At 48.0% G+C, this 21,525-nt stretch overlaps 1 protein-coding gene and 1 long non-coding RNA gene across 27 annotated transcripts in view; one reads left to right on the forward strand and one right to left on the reverse strand.

The window, feature by feature from the left end:
- The window catches only part of Nav1 (neuron navigator 1), a 253,771-nt gene that overhangs the window by 77,304 nt on the left and 154,942 nt on the right, over positions 1 to 21,525 (reverse strand). For all 18 annotated transcript variants that reach the window (XR_003954495.1, XR_878320.2, NM_173437.2 and 15 more), the window contains one exon: positions 20,466 to 20,831. Coding sequence is in view for 16 of the 18 variants with exons in the window: in NM_173437.2 (NP_775613.2) it covers positions 20,466 to 20,831 (366 nt within the window). In the remaining 2 variants the exon portion in view is untranslated. The remainder of the gene's footprint in view (positions 1 to 20,465; positions 20,832 to 21,525) is intronic.
- Positions 132 to 21,090, forward strand: Gm32940. 9 transcript variants are annotated; one of them, XR_003948736.1, is made up of 4 exons: positions 132 to 450; positions 3,199 to 3,320; positions 9,005 to 9,160; positions 11,398 to 21,090. It is a non-coding gene; the product is annotated as a predicted gene, 32940 (long non-coding RNA). The 9 variants fall into 9 exon arrangements; XR_003948733.1 differs by lacking the exons at positions 132 to 450; positions 3,199 to 3,320 and adding an exon at positions 3,583 to 3,715 and having other exon boundaries at positions 11,398 to 16,122; positions 18,450 to 21,090; XR_003948731.1 differs by lacking the exons at positions 132 to 450; positions 3,199 to 3,320 and adding an exon at positions 3,583 to 3,715 and having other exon boundaries at positions 11,398 to 16,122; positions 20,119 to 21,090.

The following is a 21,525-nucleotide window of genomic DNA, read 5'->3' on the forward strand; positions in this document are numbered from 1 at the left end:
ATCAATACAGTTTTTACAAACTTAGAAAACTTCTCGTGTACTGAACAAAGATGGCCGTGAACCACAAAGTAGTGTCATCTGGAGGCTGGACAGCACTATGGGACTGAGCCTTCTCTGTCCTCTTGGACCTCATAGCATTTGCTTTAGCTTTAGCTTTCACAAGTGTTAGGGAGCAACATAGACTGACCTTGGCTAAGGTCTGATGGGCTTTGGGTTTTCCCCTTAAAGCCTGTCTCCCCATCTCTCCACCTGTGACTGCCCCAGGGCACTGACCTGGGGCTACAGCTCCAAGGAATGAGTCCCAGTTCCAGGGACCTTTGTCCCTGAATAGGCTGGGCTTGGGGAGGAAGGTATACCATTGTTGAGTTCTACAAAAACACTTAGAGATCTGAAGAGAGGGGGAGGCTGCAGTGATCCTGGCACCTATCTTTCGGACTACCCCCTAGCATGGTGAGACAAGAAGATTGTATTACATATTCCAAGGTGTCTGGGTGGGTAAGACTTGGGGAAGATGCACTAGCCAGCTTTGCAGGAACTAAACACAAGGCAACTGGTCTCTCTAATATGATCTTTTGCCACAATGCAGAACTAGTGTTGCTGGACCTATCCCTGGTCCTGGCTCCCTATCCTTGTTCTGTCCTGGGCTCCCCTTTCTCACAACCTCAGGGAGAGAATCCCAGAAGGGTCTGTCCCCACCGCTGTGTTGGAGCTGGCCTGGGTCATCTGGAGAACAAATTACAGCACCGTGAGGGACTCTCTTTAACCCCAGCCAGCATGGATCCTGAATAAAACGGCTGTGTCAGCCAGACGAATGCTATCCGCAGGGGATATTGTTCTCCAAATCTAGCTGTAGGCTTTCCATAAAGGTTTTTTTTTCCTTTGTGGCTTTCTGGTCAGAGCTGGAGGGAGGATCTGAGGAAGGGTAAGGGATGGGAGTTTACTCAGAGGCATGGTGTGTGTGTGTGTGTGTGTGTGTGTGTGTGTGTGTGTGTGTGTGTGTGTGTGTGTCTGTGTGTCTGTGTGTCTGTGTGTATGTCTGTGTGTGTGTGTGTGCAGTCACCCAGAGACCACAGGGCCTTATAGTCTCCCTTATACTCACAGCTTGTCTACCCAACCTCTGACTCCAGCTACATCTTGCCCCACCAAAGGGACTAGGGACCAGGCCATAATGTGAACGAGTCTTGGCCAGCAGCTTAGCCACACGGGAAGGCTCTCAGCTTCCTGGTCCTTATTAAGAGGATTCCAGGTTTGAGGATCTCCCCCCAAAATGGTTTTCTGAATTCAGCAGACCAGGAGACTCCCTCCCTGAAGGGGAAGCTGCACCTTGTGGAGTACCTAGTTTTTTTTTGTGTGTGTGTGTGTAGGCTTGAGTTGGCTTTTACAGGGCAAGAAGCAGGGCCCAAGAGGCAGTCACTACTTAAATAAATAGCATGCAAATTAGCACTTGCTATTTTCAGCCCACAGGTCAGGGCACTTTGGTAATTGGACTGCAGATGAAAGAGGAATGCTGTCTAGGGCTTTGTCAAGTCAGAAAAACAGCCTCCCTGTCAATGGGACTCCTCAGGTGCTTAAAGAGGCCCTGGCCTTGCCCATCATGGAGGTGTGACAGAATGGGGGTGAGACTCTAGCCCTGGCTACAGAGGAGAGGCATGTAGGGGTGACTCTGCAGGCTGCTTTCTGAGAGAAGGAAGACACCTGCTGAGAGGGAGCTGGGGGTACCAGGCACTTTTCCAGAAAGAACTGCCAGCCAACAAGAGTGAGAGGAAAAAGGCCTGTGTGTGTCAGATAGACACCCTCTGTGCTCCCTTGGCACTTCTCCTCGGAGATCCCTCAGGAGCTATGACCTCATTTATCTCCCATGCCAGTGCCAGCGCCATCAGACTGCCTCTTTACAAGGGGAAACTGAGGTTTGGAAAGACTGAAAAACGTCCAAAGCAGAGCATACGTCCCCCGTGTGCATGAGTCCTTTAGAGGACTACTGAGGATAATTTATGTTCCCTGTCCCTGCCTCACGATCCTGAAGGTCCTCCAGTGCGTATCTGGGCCCTTTTGGACAACGTCTCCTTTTCAGCAAAGGTGCCTAATAGAGGTTTTGAGTTGCATCCCTGACAAAAACTTTAAAGATTGGTATGATTGGTTAGAATGGGGCAAGCAAAAAAACAAACAAACAAACAAACAAACAAAAACAAAAACAAAACAAACAAACAAACAAACAAACAAAAAAAACACTGGCCAGGTAGTTTGGCATGCTTTGCATTCTAAGGTCACTTGGCTACGAATTCCTGGCGGGCCAGTGTCACCTATCTGGGGCCTGACCTCATACCTGCTTGTCTGGTGAGTCCCGTGAGCAGACTGAGTTGCTGAGTAGACACTTCTGCTTTGTCCCTTGAGCTGCCTGGTTGCTTCTCTCTCACCAACTCTGAGGCTATGGAACTTCTCAAATGGAAACCCCCCTGCTCCTCCACAGGTCCTCAGATAACGCCCTCCAGTCCTGTGGGTGGCCAGGCACAGAGACTACTCCATACACTTGAGCTAAGCTGGTAACAGCTTTCTCCCCTGCCCTTTCATTTGTTGGAGACAGAGTTTTCACTGTGCATATAGCTCTGACTGGCTCAGAACTTTCAAGTCTCCCGTCTCGGCCTCCTAAGTATGTACAGCCACTGGGAGTATCTTGGCAGTGACAGGCATAAAGTGAAGTGATTTTAAAAAAGAGAGAAAGAATTAAACAACAAAAAACTGGCTGGACAGGGAAAGGAGAGAGAAAGGATTTGGGAGAGGGAATGCAATAAGTGAACCTTTTCCCCCACACTGTTAGGAAATTTTCTGGCTACGTCCCTAATCCTGCTTCAAAGACCTACCTCAGATTGCTCAGTGACTTCTAAATCTTGATGAATTCATTTGGTTTTGTTCGACCTTGAGAGAAATGTTTAGAAAAATGGTTTCCAGCTTCTTTTCTCAAAGGACCTAGTGATCTAAGGCCCAGTAGCTAACATTATACTTTCTTCGGATCACTCATGGTCAGGAGGGTTGAGAGTGGCCTAAGGTAATCTAAAATCTACCCACAGGTGTTGCCACGATGATATCACTCCTAGGTCAGGAATCACCAGTGAATTGCTTGACCTATTGGCAATGTCTAAGGTCTATCGAAGTTCTTGGAATGAGTTTTTCTTCTCTCTCAATGTCTCACCCTGCCTCCAGGCCCTTCTGGGAGGCGGTGCCAGGGTGCCTGGACCAGATCCAACTCAGAAATCAGAGCTGGAAAGACTTGAAAGGTCATCATGGCCAGCCACAGGCCCTCCTATAGATGCGGCCCATAACAGGTAAGTGATGTGTGGGGCATTCCTATGCACACAACACAAGTCTCTTGGTTCCTAGACTAGGGTTTCTGCAGACAGTGGTATCATCTCTGGCCAGCTCCCTCCATAGGGCCAGTATGGGACTCGTATTGAAAGGTATGGAAGATCAGGCTGTGGACCAGTTTGAATGGGAGCATTGAGAGTCAGCAGATGCGCACGCACGGAAAGTTCCAAAGCCAGTCTTTAGTCCCAGCTGAGATTTCTCTAGGCTGGCAAAGGAGCCAGCTGAAGGAAGGGGCCCTGCACCCAGCTGTGTTACTGCTCAGCAAATATTTATATAACCTTTGCCAAGCCCCGCCTTTCCCACCACCCCAGCAGTTGGGAACAGGAGAGAAGTGAGCCTCAACAGCTTTTTCATGGTAAGCTAGCATGGTAAGGCCTCACTTGCCATCCCTGCGGAGAGGCAGAGGATGCTGGGGAGGGAGGAGGAAGGACAGTGGGAGAGGTTGCTGCTCTAGCAAGTGCCTGATGAGCTGGGGTGAGGGATGAGAGATGTGCAGGAGGGCGTCACTGGGTAAATTCCAGTGTGTGTATGACCATGCGTGTATACTGGACATGTATCATTTTATTTGATCCTAAACCCCCTCATGCTTCTGCCTCTACTGTATTACTGCAGAGGTCTCCTGTCACACTTCCTGGTCTCTCTGGGGTCCCTGAGCATCACCCCTTCCCTGAAGTCCTCCAGTGGCTTTCCCTCATCATGGCCCACCACCGGGCCCCTAGCTAACGCCTGACCTCATTTCTGACCACTCTGCCCTCTGTTTACTTTGCGTCAGCCGCACTGACCTCCTTCTGGCTCCCTGGCCATGTATTTACTCTTGCCTTGGGGCCTTTGCACATCGCTCTTCTGTTTGTTGGAGCAAAGAAAGCTTTCCTGATCACCCTACAACGTCATCTGGCCTACACCCACTGCTCACCGCTCGACCTTGCTCTTCCTTATAGCGCAGCATTATTTCAGGTTATATTTTAAGGTTTGTGTATTTGCTTGCCATTTCATTCTGTATGAGCCAATGTTTTCCTCTCCTATACCCACCGTGGCTCCCATGCAGCAGATACCCTATCAGGCATACACTGACTGCATAAACACATATCATGAAGTTGGCATTGGCACCATCCCCATTCCGCTCTTTAGAGTGAAGCAAAAACAGACGAGGTAACATCCCAGGGCAGTAGGAAATAGCAAACTGAAAATGAAATTATAGTCAACCAGGCTCTAGAATGTTCCCTAGACTTGTCACTCTGCTTCCCAAGAAAAGGGAACTTATGGTGGGCGCTGGTGAAGGTGTGCTGGTGAACTGAATAGCCTCCCAGAGGGCAGTGGGGACTTTGGGTGGAGAGCACACATGGGAGTGCTTTCCCCGGGCTGACTCCAGAAAGCAGGGGACATCTGGAGAAAGTTCACTTCAGCATGGGCTGGAACCACTGGCTCTCCCCAGGGCCCTTCTTCCAAAGCTCATTATGGGTTGGAAAGGGAAATGACAGCCAGCTAAATCCTGTCCCTCACCTAATAACCTTCAGTGGAACATCAGCGACCCTGGGGACCCCTGCTGCTAGCAGCCCTATGGCCGCGTGTATGGCCACATGTGTGGCCACGGGTATGTAGTGTTAGTCCTGAACTGCCCCTTGCCTTCAGACCTACAGTGTCTGAGAATGGAGTCAGGTGGGGCAGTGGAGGAAGCCTGAGGCAGGAAGGGGAGGAACAGTGAGAAGAGGGGCTGAAGGAGTGTGAAGAGCCAGGATGAGTGGGAGCTGGGTCTCTGTCTCCAGGCTGCTGGTGCCACACAGGAAGGGGAAGAACTCAGAGCCCTTGAATACAAACCCCCGACAGGGGAGAAGCAAGGGCTGCCACATTCCACTTGTTCTTCCTGTTTTAGATCAAGTGCAAGATCATTCACTTCCTCCTGGAAGTCCCTCTTCCTCTCTGACACTGCTTATGTGGTTGCCCTGTACAGACTTGTGAATAAGTGGCTGTGCATCCTCAGGCGACCTTGCACACACATTGCTTCTATGTCCAGCCACCTCTCGCACTCGCTTAGATGTCCCCTCCCACACCTGGGTATGCACTGAGCTTCCGCTCTATCTGTGGCACATGCTCTGATGGCACCCTCTCAGACCCTCTCTCCATGAGCCTGCCACCTATATTTAGTGAGTGTCTATCCATTCCTGACATAGCCACATGCATTGGAGCTCTCTTTTCTGCTTTGCTTTTCAAATCCAGACTTCTATGCATCTCCTGGTGCCTGCACCTCGAGAAGCAAGAATAACGGTCTTCGGCCTCTTTGGTGCACCCTACTGAAGAGAGGTTGGTGGGTAAACCTCCTACTTGGTCTGCTGGTCTTTCTTCAGCTGCAGTGAATGGTCCTTTGCTGCCTGGCCAGAGACATCTGATAGCCCAGGGGCCTGAGCTGGCCCCTCGGGAATACCCTGGGACAGCTAAGTCTTTGAGCGGGAGTCAAACAAGGACAGACATTCAGAAGCTTGGGTTGCTCATTTTGCCTGGCCCAGAGCTCCCAGTTGTGGCCACTTTGTGGCTCCCCAAAGTGAGGAAGATGGAGAGGTTGCTTAGGGGCATGCCAGAAGGGTCTCTGGGTGTTCGGCAGCAGGGCCTGAGAACCCAAGTTGCTGACAGAAGAAGCCATAGTCTCTGTCTTGGGAAAGCAGCTGCCATAGTGGAAGGCCTGGGACCCCTCCTGTGACATGTTCCCAGGTTTTAGGGAAACAAGATACACATAGCAAGGCAGTGGTAGACTGGAATGGGAGTGGGGGGTGGGGGGCTGGGCTTTGCGCTGGTTCTGCCACTCTGAAGCTAGGGAATCCCACCATCCAGTTAGGCCGAGTTCCTGTTTCTTAGCTTGTAAATCAAGGTAAAGAATATCGAATTCATACTGTTGTTAAGATTAAATGAGATAATTCCATGTTAATGTTTCATAAGCTGTTCCTTTACAATTGTCAAGGAATCATAAAAGCACAAATTACTGTAGTATAAAGTATGCACTGGAGGGTTGGAGCAGCCCAGAGTCAGATAGCAATCCCACTGTAACGAGGGGAAATTAAGGAAGGCTCCCCGAGGAGAGGGGGTTTTGAAATGATGAGTGTGGCAAACAAGCACTGCCACCTCAGCAGGAAAATTCTATTTCAAAGATGGCTTGTGTTGCTTTGGAGTTCTAGAAAGTCAAACATGAGAAGGGGGATAAACATTTACTGAGCGTCTAGTGTATACCACATACCTTACATACACTGAACACCTACTGCATACCAAGTACCTTATATACATTGTGTTCTTTGCCTTCCAACAATAATCCTAGTCCCATATTGTCATTTATCCTTAGAACAAACAGCTCTCCTTGAAGCCTCAGAGATGAGATCTGACCCAACCTATCAAACTTCCAAATGTGTGCTCTTTTGGCGATCTCAGCTTGCAGGAAACTTTCAGGCACACGGAAGCCCAGCTGGCTTACCACCAAACATATGGGTTGGGGAATAAAGGAGGAGGCTGGCAGTTAAAGAGGAGAGACAAATGGACCGGGAGACAGGTGGGAGGGGCTGGTAGAGCAAAGCCATACCCATCTCAACAGCTTTCTTCGATGCCTATCCTCCCTGATTGTCAGCCAAATTGCACGTCATCACACCCAGTGAAAGCTCAGCAGCTCAATTGTAGGTTACTAGGACACCCAGAGGAGGGGCCCCTCCCAAGTCAGCATCTGTTGCTATGGAAACACAAGCATGCATCCAGCAGCCCCTCTGGAATACCTACCTGGCTTACTCCAGGTTTTGAGAAACACTGCGTAAGACACACACTAACTCTGCAGACAGAGAATGGTCCACTATTATGTTTTGAGAATTAAGTGGAATTTTGAGAGCCGAGGGCTCTCTGAAATTAGCCCCTTCTATTCTGATTCTACACACTCCTTCCGTCCGACCCTTCTTACTTTTCTTTAGTGGTGTCTGTGTCTCACTACTCTCCTCTCCCCACTGACCTCATACATGCACCTGACACAATTGCAGGAACCTATGTCTGGGACCCAGCCAGAACAGGTTCAAAGAGCTGCAGCTGGTATCTCCAGGAGCTGCTACATTCAATAATGAGTGGGAGCTGAAGGAGAAACAGCCACACTTCTTTGACCCATGTAGGGTCATTAACCACTTAGAAATCTCTACGCCTCAGGTGCCCATGGCAACAACCTGTGCACACCCTACGCATCCCCATGCAATCTGTGCCCTAGATCTGCTCACTCCACAGGTGCTCACCTATATGCCTTAGTGTGTCACCTAAGATACAGGGCCGTGCTGGAAAATCTTCAGTGTGCCGGCGTTAAAATGTAGGACATTTAAAAAAAAGATTTTATTTATTTTATATATGTGAGTACATTGTTGCTGCCTTCAGACACACCAGGACAGACTAGAAGAGGGCATCGGATCCCATTACAGATGGTTGTAAGCCACCATGCGGTTGCTGGGAATTGAACTCAGGACCTCTGGAAGAATGGTCAGTGCTCTTAATCGCTGAGCCATCTCTCCATGGTTAGTTCCAATGGGGGTGGGTTCCTGATAAAGCAGGAGTTAAGCCCTCTCTTTCACTTATGTCCTCACTCTCACTTATGTTCTCTTGACCCTCTACTTCCCCCACAGAAGGTCCTTAGCAGACTGGCCCTTCAGTCTTGGACTCCCATCTCCCAGAAATATAATAAACCAATCTCTGTTCTTCATAAATGACCTCTTTGTGGTATGGTGTTAAAGTAGCACACAGGGAACTAAGATACCAGCCCAAACCACCCTTCCCGTGTAAGCAATGTTTGAGTGAGCCAGGTCACAATGGGGAAAAGGCCAGAGTCACCCCGTAACCTGAGCATGGTGAGCTTAGTTCTTAGATTGTTCTTTGTAAATTTATTCTATTTTTTTTTAATTTTTTTTAAAGATTTATTTATTATATGTAAGTACACTGTAGTTGTCTTCAGACACTCCAGAAGAGGGCATCAGATCTTGTTACAGATGGTTGTGAGCCACCATGTGGTTGCTGGGATTTGAACTCTGGACCTTCGGAAGAGCAGTCGGGTGCTCTTACCCACTGAGCCATCTTACCAGCCCTTATTCTATTTTTAATTGTGCATGTGTGTATATGTTTATGTACATGAGGTGCAAGGGCCCTCTGAGACCAGAAGAAGATGTCAGAATCCTTGGAGCCGGACTTAAAAGTAGGTGTGAGCCACCCTGATGCGGGTGCTAGGAATTGAACTCAGATCCTCTGGAAGAGTGGCAAGCACCCAGCCCCTGAGCCATCTCTCCTTTCCTACAATTAGCTTAGTTCTGTGCATAGCTACATGCTGTACTCATGATGCTGCGCTCATGACCCAGATCCCAAGCCACATGTGGGTCCCATTTGCCAACGGAGAACATCGCAGGCGTAAGTGAAAAGGGTCAGAATAAGTTCTCACTCCCAGGGAAGCCCACAAACATAATTTTCAGCATGAAGACAAACACACACTTGGAAATATAGCGTTACCATTATTTAGGACATGTGTGTGACATCTTAGGCCTGTCACTGCATTGATGTCTGTCACCACATGACTGGCGATAGCTAGCATGCACAGAATCCTTATGATATCTAAAGTAAACATAGCAACAAATGAAATTTCATTCTCACATCTTAGGAGACAGAGGCACGGTGGTCCACAGTCTTCAGCTGGGATAGCAAAAGAGGAGGCAGAGAATGCAGCGACCACATCTAGCTGGGAAGAGGACCCAGCAGTATGGCTGTGTGCTTTCAGCCACGCCACTGCTCTGACAGCTCTGATGTCCCCGCGTTGGTAAGCCTGATCTCAAAAGCCCGTCTAACTAACTGCATGCCTGGGGGGCAGCACTGAAGAGCAGTGAGAGCAGTCTTCCAAAGAGAACTCAAGGCCTAATTCCAGTGTATCAGTCACCGAGTTAAAGTAACTTCACTTTGGCTTGGGTTTTGTGGGATACTCTGTAACCTCAGAACTTGGAGAGGGAGAAGGGATGATTATGAGTTTAAGGACACGTGGCTTATTTGGTAAAGTTCCCACTGCATGAGTGTGAGGACCTGGGTTTGAATTCCAAGCATCCATATAAAAGCCAAGCATGGCAGTATGCACCTATAACGCCAGCACTGGGTCTCAATGATGCTGGTCTAGCTCAATCTGTGAGCTCCAGGGTCAGTGAGAGAGAGACCTTGTGCATACGCTCTCTCTCTCTCTCTCTCTCTCTCTCTCTCTCTCTCTCTCTCTCTCTCTCTCTCTCTCACACACACACACACACACACACATACACACACACACACCGTATATGTACAAAGAGTTCTAAGGCAGACTGGGCCAGCATAACATAAAAAAAAAAGTGGGGGAGGGGAGTCTAGGGAGGTGGGTTGAAAGTTTAGAGCACTTGCCGCTCTTGCAGAGAGCCCAGTTTCAATTCCCAGCACCCACAGGGTGATTCACAACTGTGGTGGTCTGAGTGAGAATGACCCCTTAGGCTCATACATCTGAATGCTTAGTTCCCAGTTGGTGGAACTGTTTGAGAAGGATTAGAAGAGAGGTGTGGCCTGGTTGAAGGAGGAGTGGCACCGGGGCAAGCTTTGAGGCTTCAAAAGCCCATGCCATTCTCAGTTAGCTCTCTTGGCCATGTGCTTGTGGATCAAAATGTGAGTTCTCAGCTACTGTTCCAGTGCCCTGCTTGCCTGCCTGCCTGCCTGCCCGCCCACCCACCTTCCACCATGCTCCCTCTCTCATGATGGTCATGGGCTCTAACCCCCTGGCACCAGGATCCCCAAATTAAATGCTTTCTTTTGTAAGTTGTCATGGTCATTGCATTTGATCACAGCAATCAAAAGGTAACCAACACAGAAACTGTTTGTACTTCCAGTTCTAGAGAGTCTAACACCCCTCTGACCTCTGTGAGCATCAGGCATGCTTGGGGTATATTACATACATCATTAATACATACATACATGCAGGCAAAATATTCATAAAGTAAAATAAATACATCTTTAAAATGTTTCAAAAATAAAAGGAAGGAAGGGGAGAGAAGGGAAGGAGAAAGGGAGAAAGGAAAAGAAGTAACTTTGTTTTGATAATCTAACAACCTCTAAGACAGAAGCCGTTGGCCCAGTGAATTGAACATTAAAATGAAATTGAAATAAATACTTCAAGCTAACATCCCTGTATTCTTGGGCCCCATTAGGCAAAAATAATTTGGGTACCCCCCCGCCCCACTTTGGTTTTTCAAAACAGGGTTTTGTGTGTGTGTGTGTGTGTGTGTGTGTGTGTAGCCCTGGCTATTCCTGGAACTTGCTTTGTAGACTAGAATAGCCTCAAACTCAAAAGATTTGCTGCTTCTGCCTCCTAAATGATCGGATTAAAGGTGTGCATACTAGCCTGGCTAAAAATCTTTTAGAGTTGCTGTTTATTTTGAGTCAGAGTCTCACTGTATAGCCCTGGATCACCTGGAACTCACTATGTAGATCAGGTTGGCCTTGAACTCATAGAGATCTACCTACCTATGCCTCCCAGGCGATGGGACTTAATTTAATTTTTATAAACGCACAAACTAAGACTCAGAGAGGTTAAGTGACTTGCTTAGTACCACACAGCAAACTAGAGATGTTTAGTATTGAACTCCAGATCTTAGAGTAGCCCACTGTTCCTTCCCATGCAGAGAATGGGAATATACCAATATGCCAAGTGCATATGGATCTGCAGACCAGCACTGAAATTGTTTGGTGCTGTCCCAGAGAGGCAACAACCATTATCTACTTCAGCTTCATATCCTTTCATTTTTTTTTTGTAGACACAGAAAGTATCTACCTTAGCTTTTATTTATTTATTCATTTTTACTACATTATTATGGTTCCAATATGAAATGTTCCCATAGGCTCACGTGTTTGAACATTTGATCCCCCAACATCATTTGGAAGGTTGTGGAACCTTTAGGAGGAGGAGCCTTGCTGGAGGAAATGTGTCACTGGAGTGGACCTTGAGGTTTTATAGCTTGGCTCACTTCCTGTCTGCTCTCTGCTTCCTGACAGTGGATGTGGTTTGCTCTGTCACCTCATGGCCCTGTCACCCTGCCTCCCTGCTGTGATGAACTGTACCTCTTCAAACTGTGAGTGAAAGTAAAGGCCTCCTCCTTTAAGTGACTTCTCCTTAGATGTTTGACCACAGTGAAGAGAAATGTGCATGGGGATAGAACCCAGGTCCCCACTGGTGCTCCACCTCTGAGCTACATACATCCCTAGCCCTGCCTCCCTTTTAGCTCCTCCCCCATGCACACACCCTGCATATTCATTGGCCAATGGCAGAGCTGGTCCAGCTGCCCACCAGAGGGATGCCTAGAGACTAGCAGGGGTTGGGGGTGGGGAGAATAGAAGGCAAAGGCACCACAAGATCGTGGGCAGCTCTTCCCTGTCCAACCGCACTCAGCAAGCTCTCTTTGGGAAAACTGCAAACCCAGTGCCCATGCAGGGTTCTCCCCAGCAGAGCTGGATGGGCATCTTGGGGCCTGACAGTCATGTGTGAGCTAAGTAAGAGAGCAGTCAATGGGGTTCTCAGGGAGCAGAGGCGGGGTACTGTGCTCTGAGACTAGAGGTGTCTCTTTAAGACTTGAGCTCGGTGCCTCTGGGATAAAGAGCCAGTCTGGGAGAAGGCAGGGACCCACAGTTTATTTTATTTGACATTTTTCAACGCCAGGACACTTTAGAGCCAAAGAGGAAACGAATCCCATCTGTTGCTGAGCCCCCAAGAGAAGTTCAAGAGGACAGGCTAGGGAGAGAAAGGAGGGGAAGGGGGAGGAAGCAAAAAGCTGGAACATCTAGCCACACACGGTGCACGGACACCACCTGGAAGAGCCGGGGTATGGCAGAGTCTCCACACTCCCTCTGTGTTTACCCACAGCTCCATCAAGATGGAGTCTGCTGATGCTGCCTACTGCTCTCTGGCCCTCGGCGCAGGTTGTACTATGTCTGTCCAGCTAAGGATGTAGATGACACACCTCTGTGATATAAACAGCACACCCTGGAGTTGTGGGGGTTGGCAGGCTTGTGGATGCTTTGGCCTGCTACCTCCCATGAGTTAATACCACAGAGTTCACACACAGCCCACCCAGACTAGCCCTGACACAGACAGACATGGCTGACATAAGTCAGAACCACACCCGGGGGAGCGGAGATGGGGTGGGGTGAGGAGACTCTGACTTCCCTTCCCAGCACCTGAGTCTGCCTCTGGCCTAGACTCCCTCCCGTCTGTCTCTGGATGCTAAGGATGGGGAGGACAGATGGCCCGGAGACTTAACTTCATACTTAGATTAAATTCCAGTCCCCACTATTTTTAGAAAAACAAATTCCTTTTGTCTTTTCAAAGGGTAAAAATGTCCCAAGCTGTCCTCTCTGACAGTCTGCAGGGCTGTGGGTTGAATATCGCCCCGCAGGACTGCTTCTGCTGTCAAGTCGGCAATCAGTATAGGTGCCAGCTTTAAGAGGCTTGCTGACAGCTTGAGAACTTCCATGGGAGGGGAAGGGGCCACCAAAACAGGAGCAGTTGGGAAAACTGGCTCACTTTAGAAGGCACTGACATTAGGTGGGGATGTGTGTTCTCTTTCTTTTCTCTTTTCTTTCTTTATCTTTTTTTTTTTTTTGTCTATAGAGTAGCTGACCAATCACTCATTAACAACCTGCTGACATATTTAGATGTTCTCATCTATATATGAGATTTTAACACTCATCTCATTTTCCCCAGACAATAATATTTGAATTAATCAGCACGAGTGATTTTAAAGCTGAGTCCAGCTAAATATTAAGAACTTTGTCTTAAGAGCTAATACCATGGAAAAGGCAGCTGCTTCACAACTTTGGGAGAACGTTTTGGAAACTGTGGTTTCCTGGGGCGGCAGTACTACTCTGGGGTAGACTAGAGGCTTGGGATTTTATTTTCTTTTTAAAAATTAGCTGTAAAACTCTTAGAAGAAAACACAGGAGAATAACTATAGGACCTTGCATTTATCAGTGGTTTCTTGGATGTGATCCCCAAAGCACAGGCAATGAAGAGGAAAAAAAGAAAATCAGATACACTAGAGCTCTTCAAAGCAAAGCCTTCAGCGGGTGTAATGGTGTGTGCCTAGAGTTCCATCTGCTAAGGAGGCCAAGGAAAGAGGAGTGCTTAAGGCCAGGAATTCTAAAACATCCTTGAAAACAGTGAGACCCCACCCATCCGTTACACCATGCACACACGCACGCACACTCGGAACCAGGCATGGCGCTGTGAATCTGCAGTTCCAGTACCTGAGTAGCTGAGATATGAGGATCTTGAGTTTGAGGCCAGTCTGGGTTATTTAATAAGACCTTGGCACAAATTAAACAAAAACAAAACCACCTAAAGCCAAAACAATTCCTGTGTGTGCGCATCAAACCACATTACCAAGAAAAAAGAAGGGTAACCCACAGAATGGTAGAAAATATTTGCAAATCATATATGCAATCAAAGATTACTACCCAAAATATATTTTTAAAAAAACTTCTAAGAGCAAAATCCAAATAATTGAACTTTTTAAAGGGCAAAGGGTTTGAGTAGATGTTTCTAGAGAGAAAAGCTCTAAAGGGTCAATAATCGCTAAAAGACATCACTGCTCCTTAGGGAAGTGCAAACCAAAACCATAATGGGATATCTTCTCTCCTTTATTAGACAGGCTATTATTAAAAAAATATACTGTTTGAGAATGTGGAGAGAAGGCAACTCTCACATGATGATGAAGGAGACGAAAACTAGGGCAGGCATCCCAGAGAACAGCATGCTGGATCCTCAAACGATTATAGAGAGTATAGACCTGTCCTCTGGCCCAGCAACCCGTGACTGGGTAGACTGCATACACTCCTGTAGTCACACCTTTATGGTCACAATTAAGGACAGCCAGGGCCCCGAATCAACCTGTGTGTCCACTGATGGACAGATGAGAAAGAAAACATGATACACATCGTGAAGGAATGTTATTCGACCATAAAGAGAACGCAATTGTGCCCCTTCCGTCACGGGGATGAATATGGAGAACTCTGTGTTGGCTGCAGTCAGCAAGGCACAGAAGGTGATTAGGTCAGGTGCCACTCATATGTGGAAGCTGGTCTTCTCAGGAGGAGGGAGGAGGGTGGCAGGAAGGAGGTGAAAGCTACTGGAAGTACGGGGTCAGGGAGGCTGACGAGCAAAGAAGTACAGTTGGGACTGAAGAGTAACTTTTTAAACAAGATTATTTTATTCTTTTTTTTTTAAGATTTATTTATTTATTATATGTAAGTACACTGTAGCTGTCTTTAGACACTCCAGAAGAGGGAGTCAGATCTCGTTACGGATGGTTGTGAGCCACCATGTGGTTGCTGGGATTTGAACTCTGGACCTTTGGAAGAGCAGTCGGGTGCTCTAACCCACTGAGCCATCTCACCAACCCCCGATTATTTTATTCTTAATAGTGTGTGTGTGTGTGTGTGTGTGTGTGTGTGTGTCTGTCTGTCTGTCTGTCTGTCTATCATACATGCACATGAGTGTAGGTGCCCAAGGAAGCCACGGGCATGGGATTCCTCTGAAGCTGAGTTATAGGTGGTTGTGAGCCACCTAACATGGGTACTAGGAAGCCAACTCGGGTCCTCTGTAAGAGCAGCATGCACTATTAACCACGGAGCCATCTCACCAGTCCCAAGTAACTTTTAATATTCTATGGTATTACTAAAGTATGAGAAATGCCTTCTAATACTCTGTGGCTGACGGCAATTAATTGTATACTTCAAAATAGCTGGTAGAGAGGATTTTTCATGTTTCCGACACAGAAAAATGTCTTCATTGATGGACTTGTCAATTACTTGATCTGACCACTTTGTATACTTTTATTGAAATATGTGGAGATGCATGACTGTGATCTAGCACTTAGGAGGTGGAGGCAGGAGAATCAGGAATTCAAAGTCATTTTCAGCTACATAGTGTGTTCAATCCCATCCCATGTTGTATGGCCTCATTCTGCTTCAAAAACCAGAACTAAACAACATAAAACACCAACTAACCCCCACTCCAACAATCAAAACAAAAACTATATTTGAAAAAAAAAATCACAATGCAACACCACTGATGGATTTTAAGTGTTTCATAGAGGTCGTGTGCTAGAAGCTTGGGGAGGTGGTAGATCGTTTAGGAAGCAGAACCTAGTTTAATGCCTTAGATCATTATGAGTGTGCCCTTAAAGGCTAGGAGACCTTGTTCTTATCCACAGAGCCACTGGCTTCACCGAGCTCCCCCACCCACCCCCCATGATGTACTTACTACATTGTCATGGACCTCAAAGCAACAGAGACTACGGTCCATGCACTGAAACCCTCAAGACTCTGACTCCAAACTTTCCTCTTTTCAAACCACCTTTCTCAAGCATTCTGCTACAGTAACAGAAAGCTGCCTAACACAATGAGGATGCTACAGTAACAGAAAGTCTGCTACAGTAACAGAAAGCTGCCTAACACAATGAGGATGCTACAGTAACAGAAAGTCTGCTACAGTAACAGAAAGCTGCCTAACACAATGAGGATGGCCACTTTTTCTTAAACCAGAAATGGATAAGCAGTGAGACTTCAGAGTACCAAGAACTGGTGGCAATGGAAAATGGTCCCAATTCAACAGAAAACAGTATAGTGGTTCCCCGAGAGAGGACACACAACAGCAATTCCATGTGACCAGCAATTCCTCTCTACGTGCATGCCAAAAAGAACTAAAAGCAAGGACTCAAGCAGGTATGTATACAACACGGTCCATAGCAACCCAATGTAGGTTCCTTAACCTAAGCTTCCTGAACCTAAAATGTGGCTTAAAAACAAAAAACCAAAACTAAAACCGAAACCAAAACCAAAACCAAAACCAAACCTGAACATCACACTCCAGGGAATGTTATTCAGCCATGAAAAAGGAAATTCGGACACATCCTACAATATGAATGAGCTTTGATGATGTTATGCTAGGTAACATAGATCACAAAAAGACACTTGCGTAAGTTGCCTAGACTAGTCCAAACCACAGAGTTAAACTTGTACATGGTAGGTGCCAGGGGCAAGAGTGTAGCAGGAAGGGAAGCCACTGTTGAATGGAGTATGGAGTTTCAGCTTGGTCACCTGAAATGCAGTGGAGGTGGGTGGTGGTGACCAGGGACCACAATGTGAATGTATTTAGTGCCACTGAACTTCATTTAAATCTGTCTCTTCTAGAACAGTGGCTCTTTGCACACTTCACTAATTTCCAAACTTATTTTTAAGCATGTGACTCCTTTGGTGCCAGGGTCCGAGTCTCTCTCCAATTTACTGTGCTCACTTGCTTGAAGAATGTGCATGTCCGGTTTGCTGAGTGACAAGCCAGGAAGTCACCTGCTGATAGATAGGGCCAGGACAGTTGCCTTGTGGAAGCTGAACACAGCTGGGGAGCACTTGTCAGAGAACAGTCCCCATGTGACAACTGAGAAAGGGTGAGAGCCACTGCTGCCCACTGTGGCTCACGTGGACAGTCCGAGGCAAACTGTGTCACCCACGAGGGGTTGGGGTGACAGAGGCTCAGAAACCAGCTACACTGCTCAGGTGGGCCAGCCCTGAAGGTCCCTGGGAAGTAGACATTTAAATGGCTGTAGGACCCAGCTGATAGGTGGATGGGGAGTGTCACCATGTGGGTAGGAAGGGCCCGATCCATCTTATGAACTGGAAAAACAATTTTCTTAGGAAAGTGACTTTAAAAAAAAGATTTATTTATTTATTTTATGTATGTGAGTACACTGTAACTGTACAGATGGTTGTGAACATTCATGTGGTTGTTGAGAATTCAATTTTTAGGACCTCTGCTTGCTCTGGTCAACTCCACTCACTCAGTCCCTGCTTGCTGTGGCCCAAAGATTTATTTATTATTATACATAAGTACACTGTAGCTGACTTCAGACGCACCAGAAGAGGGTGTCAGATCTCATTACGGGTGGCTGTGATCCACCATGTGGTTGCTGGGATTTAAACTCAGGACCTCTGGAAGAGCAGTCAGTGCTCTTACCCACTGAGCTCTCTTACCAGCCCAGGAAAGTGATTTTTAAAAAAGAAAACTTGTATGCATGCTTTGTCTGCATGTATTTCTATGCATCATATGCACATCTGCTGCTGGAGACCAGAAGAGGGCATCCGATCCCTTGGGACTGGAGTTGCAGGTGGGAATGAGGTGCCATGCAGGTGCTGAGAATTGAACTCAGGTCCTCGGGAAGAGCAGCTAGTGCCCTTAGCAACAGAGCCATCTCTCTTGTTCATTGTTATAAATGATAAAATCTGGCTGAAAACCACAGTGGGGATGAGAATATTAATAGAAACCAAGGAGGGCAGCTCAGGTTTGCAGGGACACCTAAGGATTTTCTGGAATAGAGAGCATTTCCTGCTTTAGCGTAAATGTGTAGTCTGAAAACACGTAACTGAGGAGCAATCCGCTGCATTGAAGTCACTGGACATTGTGAGCTGATTTCTTTCAATGCTGGCTTCCTAAGCACATTTAGGATGGTGTGGTGGTTTGGATAGGAGTGGCCCCATAGACTCCTATGTTGGAATGCTTGGCCCATAAGGAATGGAACAATTAAGGGGTGTGGCCTTGTTAGAGGAAGTATGTTACCATGGAGGTGGGCTTTAAAGTCTCCTATGCTCAAGTGTGGCACACAGCCTCCTGAGGCCAGCAGATCAAGATGTAGAACTCTTAGCACCTTCCTTCTCCAGCACCATGTCTGCCTGCATGCCCTCATGCTTCCTGCCATGACAATGCCAATACCTATCGGAACTGTGAGCAAGCCCCAATTAAACGTCCTTTATAAGAATTGCTGTGGTCACGGTGTCTCTTCACAGCAATAGTAGCTCTAGCTATGACAGACACCCTTCTGTTTATGGTCCTAGACAAGTACTCAGGGACAGGATACTTAAAACTAGGGCTCAAAGTTATCAGTAACTGAAAACTGACCATAAAAGACATATGGAATGGCATTGCAAACGGCATCACAATTAATAGCTTCATCTACTTTGTAAATATCATCGTGATGTTTATCCTATGTTTTCCGTAGGACTCCAGGCCTCCCTGGCCCAGCAGCAGGGTGAGCAGAGATGGCCGGTTCTCATTCCTGTCGCTCCTGAGGACTTTGTTTTGACTTAATTAAGGGCACACACACACTATGTTGAGGAAAGAGAATAAACGGTGGAGGCTGTGCGTGAGGCGGGCAAAGGCAACAGCTCCCCTTTCCTTTTGTCCTCGTAGCCTTCTATGCCCCACACCTCATCATGTTCCCAGTGTTAGTCAGGGGCCACTAGATCTGTCCTCACTGCTGATTCTGGGGGGATGGGGACCCATATAGGCCGTACACTCCTGTACAGTCTCTGAGGGTAAGGCTGTGTCCGTTGGTTAGTCCAGGACTCTAACAGTCTGAACAGCTAACACAGTGAGCAACTACGCTGAGCCAGGAATTATACTAAGAAACATATAAGGAATTATACATATACTAACCCTTTTTAATCTTCAAAATGGGCCACAGATCGTCCTGTAGTTATCTGTATTCAGCAGATAGGCAGATTAAAGTCTGGAGGTTAACTAACTAGCTCAAGCTCAGACAGCTAGTTAATTCTAGAAATCCTGCTACTTTAGTCAGAGCAGGTCTCTCCATGCAGGGGTCCTATGCCTTGGTACTTGGTACTTTGGGAACATTAGTGGGGTTGTAAGAATGCTGATGTACCCCGAGGGTGAGGGTCCTAGAATTCCCTAGCACAGATGCCACAGTCCTGAGCCCTCAGCCCCAAAGGCTCTGCACTATCCGGCTGGCACATCAAGGGACAGGGACTTCATGCTCCGACACTGGCACTTGCCAGGGCGTATGGTCTGTTTGGAACAGCTTCTCCACCACCTTGGCTCTCCCTTCTCCCCATCCCAGGCGTCTGACCACAGCAGCAGCTGGGCTCTGACTACAGCAGACCTCTCTATCCCAGCTCCAGGCTGGCGGATCTGAGCGTGAGGTTGGGCTGCCCCTGGGATCCTCCAGGCAGTAAACAAGTCATGGATGCGTCAGTTGTTTTGCTCCAGAGCAGCCTCATCAGCTGGACAGACCCTGACCAGACCTGCCAAGTTTATCCCCCTGGGTGGGCTGCGGGCTGGGAGTGGCGGATGGCCTGGAACTCAGCGCCTTCTTTCCGTGCCCTTGAAGCTCAAGGGCTTTATTAGGAGCAGCGATCTCTGGCAGGCTGGTTTTTAGATACCTGAGGAATAGGGAAAGGGCTGCAGTGGCTTTACAGGGGATCTTAGGGGCGGAGACTCCGTAAGTGAAGAACGGAAGTGGCAGACAGGTCTGCTGAGAGATACACCAGAGAAGTTTCCAGAACCTTGCAGCACTCTGGACTCGGGGCTTGAAAAAGTTGGCCAGAACACCCCAAACCCCAACAATTCAAACGCTTCCTGTCCTCTTTTCACTTCCAAGATTGCCATGTCTGCCCCAGCTGTCTCCCCAAGTCTACCCTGTCAGAAAAAGATAAACTGGGCATCCCTGGGGGGTCCAAGGTCAGGAAAGAAGGCTTAATAGGGTGGGGTAGGAATAGGGTGTGGTGTTATGGGTAGAAGGATTGCAGAAGCAGAAGTCCACCAAGGATATAAACCAAGGGCCAGAGTGGTAACCCCTGGCAGGGGAAGTGGAGTCACCACCCCGACTCTTGTCTGACTGGCCCTTTCATCTAAATGTCACTTTCTCTTAGCAGGCAGAAGGAGACGACATTATTCACCTGTTTTTTTGCAAAGGTGGAAGCAAATTAAGTCATCCACAATCTACCCAGTTTGCAGAAGAGCTGGCCCTCAGATATGTCCCCAAGTCTCTGGAGGACAGGCTCAGGGAGAAGGGCTTAGCTTAATGGACCAATCAGCTCTTCCGTTTCCAGCCCCACCTACCATACACATCTAGAATAAGCTGCAGCTGGTTGCAGAAGCAGTCACCTTAGGCACAGCAGCACTCTGAAGATGTCTTTTATCATAGCACAGTAACTCTATCCCCTGCCACCGCCCTGTTCTCCCACACCTCCTGCACCAGCCGGCCTCTTGTGCTTACCCCGTTGTGATGTCATCGTCTTCTGTCATGGTCTTGCCCATGAGGTCACTGTCACTCATGTAGCCGGATTTGAGGTCCACCTCGTCAGAGTCCAGGGACTCCACCAACTCCAGGCGAGAGATGTGGCTGAGTTTGCTGGGGCTCCGCATCGGCATGGTGTGGGAGTAGTGTGCCCGCTCGCCATGCATGTACCAGGCCGGTGGCCCCTCGGAACGACAGCTCCCCCCAACAGAGGGTGCGTCGCCAGCCTGCAGCCGGGGACTAGACTGGCCGTAGCGCCAAGAGAGCGGAGAGGAGCGGTTGGAGAGACTGGACACGCTTCGGGGGTTGGCGTCATCGCTGTCGTAACAAGGCATCTCCAGGGAGCTGCAGAGAGAGCGGACAGCACAGACTTAGACCTCAGCCCAGCCACCCTGTGCCCTGTTAACTCACTGGGATGCCCCACTGTGGGGCCTGCTAAGTGCATGTTCCTTTGTTACAGGGTATCTCAGGCTGTCAAGGGACAATGATCCTACTAAGTATCCAAGGCACGGATCCCATACTGAGCCTATCCTGTGAGTGTGGCTAGTGTTTAATACCCTTTTTGGTCATTTTTTTTGGTAAATAGCTCAAAGAAAGAAATTAATCTTGCTGGCCCACTGTTTCCTATCAGTGAGACAGGATAATGCCTACCTACCCTATGTAGAGTTGGGAGGACTGTAGCCATACAGATCTGACTGGGCCTGACATGTAGGTGCTCACTGAACCAGAATGAACTAGTGAGGGCTGGGGCTGGGGGTGGGGTAGAGAGTGGAGGCTGCTGGTTCAGAGCTCAGAAGACCTCGACTCTCCACTTTGTTCAGGGTGGATAGACAAGGTAGCCATCACCTCATCTGTCAATGAGCGAAGGACTAGCTGATCCCCAGGTACCAGATCTACGTAAACGTAAAATCGAATGTGGAAGGTACAAGTTTTTAGGAACCTTGGATATTACAGCAGGCCCCAGGAAGAGTGCTCAGCCATGAGCCTGGACATCAGAGGAAGCAGCAGACCTCCCGCCCCACCCTCAGCCCCCTAGGGA

The sequence above is a fragment of the Mus musculus genome, chromosome 1 (genome assembly GCF_000001635.26).
Source record: "Mus musculus strain C57BL/6J chromosome 1, GRCm38.p6 C57BL/6J".
Classification (NCBI taxonomy): Eukaryota; Metazoa; Chordata; class Mammalia; order Rodentia; family Muridae; genus Mus; species Mus musculus.